This window comes from Tiliqua scincoides, chromosome 3 (genome assembly GCF_035046505.1).
Source record: "Tiliqua scincoides isolate rTilSci1 chromosome 3, rTilSci1.hap2, whole genome shotgun sequence".
Lineage (NCBI taxonomy): Eukaryota > Metazoa > Chordata > Lepidosauria > Squamata > Scincidae > Tiliqua > Tiliqua scincoides.
Window position 1 is genome coordinate 87709597 of NC_089823.1, and position 12853 is coordinate 87722449.

Here is a 12853-nt window from a genome sequence, read left to right on the forward strand (position 1 = left end):
AGTCCTACAGCTTTGCAAGGCCCCCCCCATGAAGGATGGGAACCTGTTGCGCCTGGGACCACAGCTCCAAGGAGGACGGGAGGAGTACCAGGACCCACCTGGCACCACAGTTACCCCAGGGGGACATGGCCCCACCATAAGCCAGTATGGGCCAGTCCAGGGGGGGATGTTTGCACTGTCCTATGCCCATATTGAGGACATGGTGCGAAGGATCCTGGGGGAAGCCAGCAGCCCCAGGCCCCCGGGGGGCAAGAGGAAGGCGTAAACGCCCCCAATCCTCATCCAGCTCCAATTCCACCAGCCCTGAGAGGGAGCCCCCTCCACGCAAGCGGCATAAGTCCAAGGGTGAAAAGGGCGAGTTAGACAAGCCCAACCGCCGCAAGCGAACCAAGGAATCCAGCAGGGCAGCGTCCTCGGATCCCTGGGAGTCAGTCACCCCCGACCTGTCTGAGGACTCCAGGGAGGAGGGGGAGCTCACGGGTGTGAGGACCAAGGGTTTCCAGAGGAAAGCGGGGGCAAGCTTTTCCCACTGGACCTATACCCACGCCTACTGGCCAAGGCCGCAGGCATCTTGGACTTAGGTAATGAAGGGGAAACCGAGGCAAGTGAGGCTTCAGAGCCTCGCAGGCCCAGCTCCAAGTTCCTCCGTCCCCAGAAGGCCACCACCAAGGCTGTGGTTCCCTTTCCAGACCCCTTCAGGCAGGCCCAAGAGGCTGAATGGGGGACACCCACCAGGTCCAGGCGTACCCCACACTCTGTGGACAAACGCTATTGTCTGCCAGCTGACGTTATGGAGCAACTGAAGGTCCTGGGCGTGGACTCCTCAGTGGCAGCACTATCTTCTTCAGCCGTGCTGCGCTCAGAGGGGAGGGGGGCCCCAGGGACCCTTGCGACTGATGGGTGGAGAGCGCACTCAAGAGGGATTTTGAGGCCTCCGCCCTAGCCATTAGGGCATCAGCCGCCACCTCCATTATGACTAGAGCTCTGCTCTTATGGCCTGGGTGGAGGACCTGATGGCCTCAGACAAGTCCCTGTCTAGGCCCACACGTAACACCCTCAAGAAGTTGTCGCTAGCAGCAGCCTTCTCAGCAGACGCATCCCTGGTGGCCATGCAGTTCAGCACTAGAGCGGTGGCTGCAAATGTAGTGGCTAGGAGGAACATCTGGCTTTGTCACTGGGACGTAGATCAGGACTCCCCGGTACGTCTGGTAGCTTTCCCCTTCACAGGGTCCAAACTGTTTGGTCAGGCCCTTGACCCCTTGCTTGTAGAAAGCAGGGACAAGTGTAAGGTGCTTTCCTCGGCACACAAGGAGGCAGGCAAGTCAACAAAGCCAGGCTGGCCCTTTCACAACGTCCTGCATTCAGAGTACCAGAGTACCTGCAATGGAGTACCATTCAGGTGGTACTCCACCTGGATCCGACCTTTGTCCCAAAGGTCAACTCCCTGTTTCACAGGGCTCAGGAACTTATTCTCCCATCCTTCTGCCCCAAGCCAGTGCACCCCAGGGAGAAGGCATGGCACACTCTGGACGTGCGTAGGGCCTTACGTTATTACACCAAATGCACTAGAGACTTTAGGAAGTCGGAGTCCCTGTTTGTAACCTACAAGGGCTCCAACCAAGGCCACAAGGCAACCAAGGCCTCGCTGGCCCACCCTTCTGGTTGGCTCTGGTATATCCCAGCAGTAGGAATGCCAGCCCTTCCTTCCCAGAGAAAGTAGGAATTTCTTACCTGAGAATTCCAGTTCTGGGAAAGGAAGGATGGCATTCCACCCGCCACTTCTCCAGCTTGGGGGGTTCACTGCTACCTCAGGCCTCCCCATGGGAGGCAGTAAACCCTAGCGGGATTTCTTTGCTTGGTTGTTGGGGTTGTTGGTTGTTGTTGTTTGTTTGTAGTTACTCCTACAGTTGACTAGGTACTGCCATACTCAGCCCTCACGGTGGACATGCCACAAATCAAGGGCCAGGCGACTGTTGAGGAGCAGGGGGCATCAGGTCTTTTCCTGCTTGTCGAGTCCGAACTGGGGAACACCATGGGACGCCCCCAATGTGGGAAGAGTATCTGTTCAGTGAGGTTCTGATCCTAACTTCCAGGAGGAGGGGCATCCCAGCAGTAGGAATGCCATCCTTCCTTTCCCAGAACTGGAATTCTCAGGTAAGAAATTCCTACTTTTCCTTACACCATTATAAAGAAAAATTGCTCTGCAGAGGGAAGGTTACAGGTACTGTAAGGGCAGCTATTAAAAGATCCTGCTCATTGATGTCTGATATTGCATCTAGTTGCACCCTGTTATTACCTGTAATTAAGACAATAGATCAAAATATAATGATGAGTTTACACACCTCTTGTAAGATATTTACTGAAAGTTACATACTTAGCAATTTTTGAGGGGTTGATTTGTTCTTTCTTTAATGCTTGAATATTCTTTGAATTGCTTTTTGAAGAACACACGGTCACTGATTTGATTGAGAGGGTCACTGTTGTGTACCATCAACCCCTTTCTTTCTTTCACTTGTTTCTCCTGTGGTTGAGGTTGCCTGAGTTGTGGGGTTTAGTCAACTCTGCTTTTCAAAGGTTGATTCTGTACTTCAACACTTCAGTGATTTCTTAAATGAACACTTTTCTGTAGTCCTTTCATTTGTGCAAGTTTCAGAATAGCTACTCAGACTTTGCTAAAGGTGTTAATATTTTTTTCTTGCTGCTTAACACTTGTTTAGCATCAAGATTATCCTAAGTGTTGCCCAAAATACTATGTTGAGGTGGCCCCTTCCTAAAAGGTAGAAGCCTAAGGCACTGTCTGGGTTTTATTTAACGAATCATGTTTATGGGTAATGCATTCATTGCCTAAAGAATATAATGTACATATTTTATAGCCACTGATGAACTGAAAAATGGGTTGAAGCTAATCAAGTGTTATGTATGGCTTCCAGTAAACGTTGGTGATAAAGAGTGTGTTGACACTTCAGATAGGGGTTCTATGTAAACTGTTGTCAAAAAGGCAGCTTTGGAATACAGTGGTTTCTAGGTTATATTTTTAACACATAGTGGCCTTTTAGATGAATATGGAATATTTTCTGTTTGAGAGGGCAAGGGGAATCAATACCAGTACACTGGCTTGTTTACAGGAAACCTCGAGCAATGTGGGCATGCTGCTGATATCGGACAGAAGTCACTGTTGTGAAATGCTGACATGGAGATGGCTATGTGCAGCTGTATGTTCCCTTGGACTTTTGTATACAAAATGAAGTCAGACAATTCTGTGGTTGCAGCAGCAATATGGCTCTGATGTATCATGCAGTTTCTATCCAGTTGGTTTTATTGGATGTTTTGAAATACCTCTTATAAAGCAGTTGCATCAAGTTTTATACTTACTGTATAAGATTAAAGGAAATCTTGTGTAGCTAATTTGGTTTAGTTGATGTTTACACACCATGCCTTGTTGTTCCCAATAGGCTCCATTGTGAAGAAGTATCTAGGAATTAAGAAATGTTATTGGATTACAACACATTGCACACTGAAGCTTGAATATGCCTGGAATAATTCTTAGAATATGAGTTTTAATAAATAGGTAACCCGCATATTTGCGGAGAATAATTTGAAAGCGACTTGACTAGAAAAGTCTTTCTGCAAGGATTACAAGGGAAAAGTGCTGCTTAGATCCATCTAGAAATTGACAGCAACTAGTTTTGTTTCACAGTATAGGATAATCAGATTGTATTGCAGAGGTCCTGGGAGATCGTAAACAATGAGAAAAACATTCTGTAAGTATCTGACAAATTTGATGGGCGAGGAAGCAGTACTTAAATTTTGTCCAGGAAACAAATCTTTTAAAGTTGTGTTTATAGGATTGAATGGTGATGAGTCTTATTCAGACATTGCTATCACTTAGTCATGTGCCTTCTCCCTGGTCATGCAGCTGTTCTGAACTGATATGAAGAGAGATGATGTTGCTGAAAAAGTCTGAATCGATTACCCAGAATCAGCTGAGAAGCTGCTCACTATTTGACAAATAATAAGTCCTTTACTATTGCTTTAGTGCAAATAGTAAGGAGGAAACATGATCCTCTACAATTCTTTTTTTTAGTTTTCAGGATTCAATTTTTAGCTACTGTTCATAAATGTAGGATAAGTGACTTCAGTGATAAAACCTTTCTCTGGTTTCTATTCAGTTGTGTCTTCAGGTTTAAAATTTAAAATGTTCATGTGTGTAGCTTGTAATCTTAGGCGCTGTTTTCAATATTCAACATTTCAACATTCAAGAATTGCTTTATAAGTATTAGGAAAGTTAAGATAATACCAGTGCAAATACAGTAATGTTGCCTGTTCCCACATACGTAGGGGTATTGGCTGAATACTGTTCTCAGGGTCTGCCAATGATAAAAACCTGTGTAATTTTAGAGCACTTTAATGTTTGATGAGCCAGTCACAAAAATAAATCATTAGTGAAATGAGTTTGGTTCTGTCTTCTGCTTCATGGCACGTCTACTTAATTATTTTAACAACAAAAAGTGGTTTTTGTGTCTTTATGCGTTTTTACAAAAAAATTACACCCCTACACATAAGAGAAAATATGGAAATCTTGATCATATTTTTAAGATATGTGAGAGCCCAATTATCATGTGAGCTGCCTTTTCAGCAGTGACACCTAAGCACAGCTCAACAGCTGAGAACAGCTGATGGTGATGTTGGGAAAGCCCGATCCAGAGCTTCTGCAAGCTGCATCCTGCCCATGGTCCTTATGTTTGACATCCCTGGGTTAAGGGAACAATGATGCTGTTCTTGCATTGAATCAGTGGCAGGGGAAAGGGGCATGCCCACACACTGGCCATCATAAACACCATCTTGTGTGCAGGATTCACCCAGAAGTGTGCAGACGTACCATGCATAAGACCAGCAAACTGAATGTAGACTTGGACAAGGTGTGACAGGCACCCTTTCATGCAAATGCTTATGCTGCCCAACCCAATCACACAAGACAAATCTTTGCACAGGATGCAGGCAGTATCCTTTGTGTTGGAGCTTTGCAAGAAAGCAGATACATGGTAGCAGGGGCTGGGGACTCACTTGGGAATAAAGAAGTGTGCAGCCCAGCGCACCAAAGGCAGTTCTTAACCCTCTTCTCCAGTACTGAGACCACCAAGTCCTCTCCCGCTGTTGCCTGGATCAGGGGTGTCCAAAGTTTTTGGCAGGAGGGCCACATCATCTCTCTGACACTGTGTCGGGGGCTGGGGGAAAAAAGAATTAATTTACATTTAAAATTTGAATATGTTTACATAAATGAATATATTGGAGATGGAACTTATATGAATGAATGAAGGTCTTGCAATAGCTCAAGGCCTATAAAAGGCCTTGCACAAAGCATCATAGAGGTGAAACAGCAAGCAGTGGATGAAGCCCTCATCCCACAGCTCACATGAGAGGTCAAACAGTTGCCCTCACGCTGAGAGCAGTTGTGTCGGACCAGTGCGGGCTCCAACAAATTTCTGGAGGGCCAGAGGCTCATTGGAGACTGGGGGCTCCCTTAGGGGCCGCATTGAGAGGTCTCGAGGGCCGCATGCGGCCCCAGGGCTGGGGTTTGGGCACCCCTGGCCTGGACAGTTGCAAATGGAGCATGCATCATCATCTCTTGCCCAGGCAGGCTGACTGACTAGCTAGAAGCAACCCTTTTCCCACTTCTCTCTCTACCCTAATAATAATAATAATAATAATAATAATAACTGGGTATTTATATACTGCCTTTCTGGTCATCAGATTACTCCTCTGACTTTATTCAAGGCGGTTTACATAGGCAGGCTGTTTGTAAATCCCCGAGGGGACCTTTACAATCACAGAAAGGTTCTGCCTTGCAAGAACCACACAACATTTCAGATGGATCTTTCTGGTCTGGTATACTTCTGGCCTCCAGTTGCCTCCCACGCAGGCCGACAAGTAGCTCCTTCATCTCTCATATGAAGGGCAGCCAAGATGCTTCTTCGCTCACACCAAAGAGCAGGTAGAATAACTCAGCTTGGCTTGTCAGCTCCTTCAAGGTCTCGCCATTCCCGGAGCTGCGGTGGTCTCAAACTGCCGACCTTCCAATGTTATCTTCGGGCTAGCGGAGGCTCTACCCTCTAGACCAGACCTCCTGCCCAACTGGAAAGGCAAGGAAGCCTCTCTTTCTTTGGCTGCCACTGCTTAATTACATTCCCTGCTTCCTCTTTTTGGTTGAAGCAGCTGCTGGCTCTTTCCCTCTGCTTCTTCTGCAGCCATTTCCCCAAAAGTCAACAAATGGAGAGACTGGCATGCCCACCATGCTTCCTTTCACCTTTCTCTTCCCCCCCTCCCTTCTCTGCCTTCCTGTGTTTTTCTCCTCAAATACAGACAAACCACAGCCATTGCACCCACTGAAGCCCCCACCCTCTGCTCCGCCCCTTTCTTAACCTGTGCGAGAAGTCTGTCTTCTTTGGGCTCCTCCTCAGTGCTTGCCCTTAAGCCACACCTTTCTTCAAAGGGAGGAAACATGCAGCAAGCATGAGGTATTCCAAAAATTTGCAAAAATTTGTAAATTACATTTCAGTGTTAAACAAGCATGTTATTCCAAATACACCTATATCGAACACATGTAAAATGAGAGGTACTTTTACCTGTATTAGAAGTATACTGTTCTAAATCAGGGGTGTCAAATATAAGGCCCGGGGGCCGGATGCAGCCCATGGAAGCTTTTTATATGGCCCTCAGGCTTTCAGCTGCTGAGTAGTGCTGAAGTGTTACTGCTGAAAGGGCCTCACATGAAAATTGGGCTCTCCCATATCTTGAAATATGATCAAGATTTGTATATTTTCTCTTGTTATTTGCAGCTAATGAGTTCCTAAGTGAGAAAAAAGTGTTTTTTTGGTTATGACCTGTTTAATGACATCATTTCTTGCCTAATGACATCACTTCCGGCCCTCAGCAGGCATCATGAATGCTATGTGGCCCTCCGTATGAAATGAGTTTGACACCCCTGTTCTAAATGTATGTATTTCTTTCAGTTGTACATTATCAGGTTGCTTCAAGCTGTGTTAAGTTTTTTGAAAAGTTGTATACATTGCACTGACATATGTATTACGGCTTAGAGGAATACTAATTGTTTTTTCTGTATTCTAGATGTAAATGAGCTGAAAGAGTGCCTTTATGTACTGGTGAAAGAGCAACAAGCTTTAGCCAAGAAAACTGCCACCACCACACTTTCTGCTCTGAGGCTGAAGCAGAGGCTTGCTATCTTAGAACGTTATTTTATTGCATTAAATAGGACTGTTCTTCAAGACAATGTCAAGGTCAAGTGGAAAAGCAGCATTATTTCTCTGCCAGCTGTTGACAAGAAAAGGTATTGACATGTAGAATAAGTATCTTTAGTTTTTTTTTCTTTACTCAAAGTTATGGCAGTTTTGTAAGTGTGGTTTCTTCTATGTGAGGAAGCATTATATCTTAAAATTTAAATTTTGTAGGAACAATAATGTCTTAATCTCCTGTTAATATTCTGTTGACTATAGTGCCTTTTCCTGGCCCAAAACTAGAGCTATTAGTGCATTGTTTCATCTTTTGGGGATTTGATTTCTATATGCTCAGATTAAAAGAATGTTAGTATATTTTTTGTTTAAGCAATTTACTTTGTTCTCTAACAGATTTTTGTTTGTTATAGCCCCAGACCTGTAGGCAAAGGTGTAGAAGGTCTCGCCCGTGTTGGATCTAGAGCGGCCCTTTCATTTGCTTTCGCATTCCTACGAAGAGCTTGGAGATCAGGTATAGCTCAGTGCTACTATATATTTGATTAAGCTGGTTTTTCCCCAACAGTCTGAAGATGGACTTGTTGTTTAAGCATGAGTTTTCATTTAAATTTATAAACTTATCCCTCTTAAGATAAAGTCAGATTCTTGACACTTCTCAATAACCCATGTTAAGTAGGTCAGAGTTCATTGCCATTTTGCACATATGGCTTTGAAATTGAGAGGGTACTATTTATCTAGTACTTTTAGATGAAGACTGAAGGACTATGCGGCGGTGGGTTTGTGTGCACCCTATGTGTTGTCTTACATTGGAATTTCCAATTCTGAGCAGGCTACTTTTTGGAAAAGTAAATTCAGTTTGCTATTCAGTCAGAACACTATTTAGGTTTGGAGTCTGCAAGAGAACAAACCTCTTTGATTTGTGAAACCATTTTTGTGTTTCTCTCTCCCTCTCTCTCTGTGTCTTCACCCTCTTTCCTCCCATGTGATAGGTAGACCTTCATTCCTATTTTATAGATGAAAAATTGTAACTCTGATATGATTCTTCTCTATCAGCTAAATTCCAAGTATTTATTTGTAGATCCATTTTGAGGGAATCCTATTACCTTAAGCTACATTGTATCTCTTGTAATACATAAACTAGCATGACTAATACATATAACATTGTTAGGTGAGGATGCGGATCTTTGCAGCGAATTGTTACAGGAATCTCTTGATGCCCTGCGAGCATTGCCAGAAGCATCTCTCTTTGATGAGGGAACAGTGTCATTTGTATGGCTGGAAGTTGTGGAGAGAGCAACTAAATTTCTAAGGTCTGTTGTAACTGGGTAAGTCTCTTTAAATAATTGATTGAACTGACTTTGTGATCAATTTCAGATTGCAGATTGAAAAACTTCTAGAAGTACTAGAATCATTGGCTTTCCTAAGTTTTTTTTGCCTGAGTGACTCTGTGCAAACTGGAGTTAAAAACCGAGGCATCACTTTGTTTTATATTCCAAATCAGGACAATAAATGAGAATGCTGTTAGCTTTTATTTTTTCCTTTTCACTTTCACTTGACTTGATTCATATGATTATATAGTGTTCTATTTTGTAAATACATGTGAATATGAAGGAGTGAGTAGTAGTACTGCATCAATAATTCCATATAAAGAAATGGGTGTGTGTGTGTGTGAAATCAACAATAAGATGTAATTACATTTAAATTCTTCATTTGTAGAAACATTGGATTATATACTGGTTTTACTTGCTTTCATTGGATATTAACTGTTTAAAAATTTTTTTTTAAATTAGGGACATCCATGGAGCCCCAGGTTCCAAAGGATCAGGAAACATCCCATTGCAAGACCAACACTTGGCACTTGCTATATTACTAGAATTGGCAGTCCAGAGAGGCACACTAAGGTTTGTAATGCAAAAATGTTATCGCTTCACAATCTGCTTATGGCAATGTAAGCTCTTCATTCCATCAGAATCTTGTGGTGATCTTTATCTTCAAAAGTGAAAAAGATGTAAAGATGCCTTTCAAATCATGCTCAATTTTGTTGGCACTACTTGTTTTTCTTCCAGCCAAATGTTGTCTGCTGTTATGCTCTTACTTCAACTCTGGGACAATGGCACAAGGGAAACAGATAATGAACGATCAGCACAGGGAACCAGCGCCCCCCTCCTTCCTCTGCTGCAAAGGTTTCAGAGCATAATTTGTAATAAAGATGTAAGCAATACCGAAGAAGAACTTCAGGTATGTTAGAGTAATTTATACTGTGTTAATTTACCCTGTGATTCTACACACGTTTACTGGGAGTACTTCAATTTTAATTCAGATTTGGATGGTGATCCTCATTGTAAATTGCACTTTGCTGAATTGTTATGCATTTAAGCCCACTGAAGTTAATGTGATTTAAGAATTTGTATCTATGTTATAAAGTTCAGCCTAGTTTTTTTCTTAACATCAGTGGTTCCCAAAGTGAGCCAGTGCTCTTTAGGGAGGCACTGAAAGCAGCCAGGGAGCTATGGAATCATTCGTTGAAGTCCCCCTTCCTCAAAGCCAGATTTCTCAGAGGAAGAACCAGAAAAAGGCAGAGATTATGACATTTTCTCTCTCCTTCTTGGCTTGCTGGTGCTCCTAGCTGGGGCTTCTTCACCTGTTATTTTACTTTCACTTTTTTTTGGTGTGGTGGTTAGCAATAAGTGAATCCTTTTAAGTTGCAGGCAAGTGTGTGGGGAGATGAGACTGACACTCTTGAATGGCTTCTCCTGGTGCTTGGAGCCTGACTCTTGCTGCCTTTGGTCACGTTCTAGCCAGCAGGCACCTAGCTTCCTTCATCCCAATTAGGTCAGGGAAGTTGCTGGTCAAAAAAGTTTGGGATCCACTGCTTAACACTCATAAGGAAATAATTAAACTAGTGAATCGCATGACTGATATCTTCATGGTGCTTTATAACATCTGTTTTGTGTATTTTTAGAATGGTAAGGAACAATTTTCAATTTTTTTTTTTAAAAGGAATAATATTTTAAATTTTAGAACACTTCCTCTCCTTCATGATTAAGAACCTGAATGTGGAAAACATGTACATTTTTATTCCTTTTTAACTGTGAAATTAAAATTTTGAGTTGTATCTTAAAGTTGTCTTCCAACCTCCTGTTCCCACTGCAACTCCCTGTGCCTGCTAACAGTAAACCTACTGTTGAGGGTCCTGGCACTCTCATGACCCAGTTTCTTGAAGGATTGCAAAGGGAAGGAGAGATCTGCAAAAATTTCCCCTCTCTCCCTTGTGCAAATGTGGCTTACTGCTTGCAGAAGAGAAACTTTGGCTAAACTTCAGAGAATTATATCTTGAGTAATTCTGAATGAAGTAATATATGAAACAGTCTTTATACTGTGGGATAGTTTGAGGAACTTTGATTTAAACTCTATTTTTTTCAGATGTTGTCCTACCCTCTGAGTCCTAATGAGAACTTTCTAAGGTATCTAATATTGCCACAGGACAATGAGCTAGCAATTGATTTAAGACAAACGGCGGTTGTAATTATGGCTCACTTGGATCGTTTAGCCACTCCCTGTATGCCTCCACAGTGCAGCTCGCCTACATCGCATAAGGTAACTTGCATATGCTGTGGAAAAATAGCATTCTGTTGATGATTAAAAATTACAGGTCCAACCTTGTTATACAAGGATTTTTTATACTCGGATTTGACTCTATAGGAATGGCCTTTGCAAATAAGAAGGCATGTGCTGATCCCTGGAGAAGGGGAAAAATGCATCCCTTTAAAATGCTTTCTTTACTGTTGTAGAGATTTTTATCTCAATATTATGAGAAGGACCCTTTAAATTAAAGGAAAACAGTGCTTTACAATAGTTAGAGAGAGGGAAGGCAGCAGACAATCCGTCAATCATTTTCTCTCCAAGTGAACCCTCTCTTCCCCCTGAACACATGAAAGAAAGATAATCCTTTCTAAGGGCTGGAGAGAGACTGATTGTTGGATTGTTGTCTTAATGACTCTTATCTTAACATCCTAAAGGTCAGCAAGGCTGTTTTTAAATCACCTGAGCAAAGGGACTTTGTTTGTTAAATTGATTTGCTATAGTGTGATTTTTGCCATTCATGTGAGTCCTGGGAACCCCTGGGAATAATGAGACTCAGCCTGTACTTGGGTCTGTAGAGTCTCTGATTTCCTGTGAATTAAAATTTTTTTTTGCTTTGAACAGCGAATCCCTGTATTGTTCCACAGACTGCTTTTGAGGGGAGTTTCAAAAGTAATTTGTCATACAGTATGGCAGAATCTTGGAATATTTTTTGTTCTATTGTTATAAGCCATACTGCATTGGAGGCTATTCTTGAAGGTCTCCTGAATTTTGAGATAGAGCAGCATAAGGATGAGGGGCTCCATTGAGAAGGGAAGAAGAGATTGAAACTTTGACTGCTTCTCAAAATAATGTTACATGACCAGAAGATATGAAGTCCCTTGTATCATCACAGCTGTTAAAAATCTTTTGCCCCCCTAAAAATGGAAGTGCATGTTCAAAAGTTTAAGTCAATTAAATAATCCTCAATTAGAGAGTTATATTCAGACACTGTAGAAATGGGTATAGCATCCTGTAGACTGAGGAAGAGGAGAAGCAGGAATGTTTTGATAAGCCCCTCTAATACGCTCCTGAAGCAGCACCCTCACAAATACACTGTTTGTCCAGAGTGACAAATGCTGTATGCGAGGATAGACTGTTTGTGTCATCAATGATGCTCTCAGTTCCTCTGATCATGTGTTGCTGTATTTACTTCTACAGCATGTGAATAGGGCTCAGGAGAGAATTAAAACCTCTTGTTCTGCCATATAACTTTGAGGACCTGTGGCCCCAATTCCTTTTCTTTAATATATGCACTTCCAATGCACATCTAGGTTTGTTTTATGAAGATTGTGAGCTGCCTTGAGGACACCTGAAATTGGTTGGAATGATGGCCTTATGAATATTTTAAAAACTTGAAAATTACATAAAACTTGAGAAATGGTTGAACCAGTGTAGTTAGTCTGATGTAGATTTATGTAAATGTAATGTACAATATTGAAGTTAATTCTTAAAACTGAATTGCCTTTCAGGGTTCTTTGCAAGAAGTCATAGCGTGGGGTTTGATAGGATGGAAATATTATGCTAATGTGAGTGGCCCAATTCAGTGTGAAGGACTTGCCAATCTTGGAGTTACACAGGTTGCTTGTGCAGAAAAGCGCTTTTTAATCTTATCTAGAAATGGACGCGTTTACACACAAGCATACAACAGTGACACACTGGTAGGTGATTCCTGCTTACTTCTTTACATAGCCTTAATGTGTAACTGCTAATGTTCCTGTTGCAGGTATATGACGGAAAAATGACTTGGGCCCAAATCCTAACCAATTTTCCAGCACTGGCATAGCTATGCTAATAGGACGTGTGCGTCATCCTGCAGTTGGGTGGCACTTATGAAGCCCTCCTCAAAGTAAGGGAATGCTTGTTCCCTTACCTTGTAGCTGCATTGCCCTTTGGTCGGTGCTGGAAAGTGGGTTAGGATTGTGCCCTTAACCTGATACTCCAGTATTCATATCTGTTCATATTAAGTGTTTAGTGAGCTGTAG

The 12853-nt window shown here is 42.6% G+C and overlaps 1 protein-coding gene across 5 annotated transcripts in view; it reads left to right on the forward strand.

The window, feature by feature from the left end:
* HERC2 (HECT and RLD domain containing E3 ubiquitin protein ligase 2) overlaps positions 1 to 12853 on the forward strand; it is a 127475-nt gene that overhangs the window by 20349 nt on the left and 94273 nt on the right. For 4 of the 5 annotated variants that reach the window (XM_066622097.1, XM_066622102.1, XM_066622098.1 and 1 more), the window contains exons 5-11: positions 7126 to 7345; positions 7661 to 7761; positions 8416 to 8572; positions 9038 to 9148; positions 9314 to 9485; positions 10671 to 10844; positions 12341 to 12529. In XM_066622097.1, coding sequence (XP_066478194.1) covers positions 7126 to 7345; positions 7661 to 7761; positions 8416 to 8572; positions 9038 to 9148; positions 9314 to 9485; positions 10671 to 10844; positions 12341 to 12529 — 1124 coding nt within the window. The remainder of the gene's footprint in view (positions 1 to 7125; positions 7346 to 7660; positions 7762 to 8415; positions 8573 to 9037; positions 9149 to 9313; positions 9486 to 10670; positions 10845 to 12340; positions 12530 to 12853) is intronic. The other variant, XM_066622099.1, reaches the window with a different exon arrangement.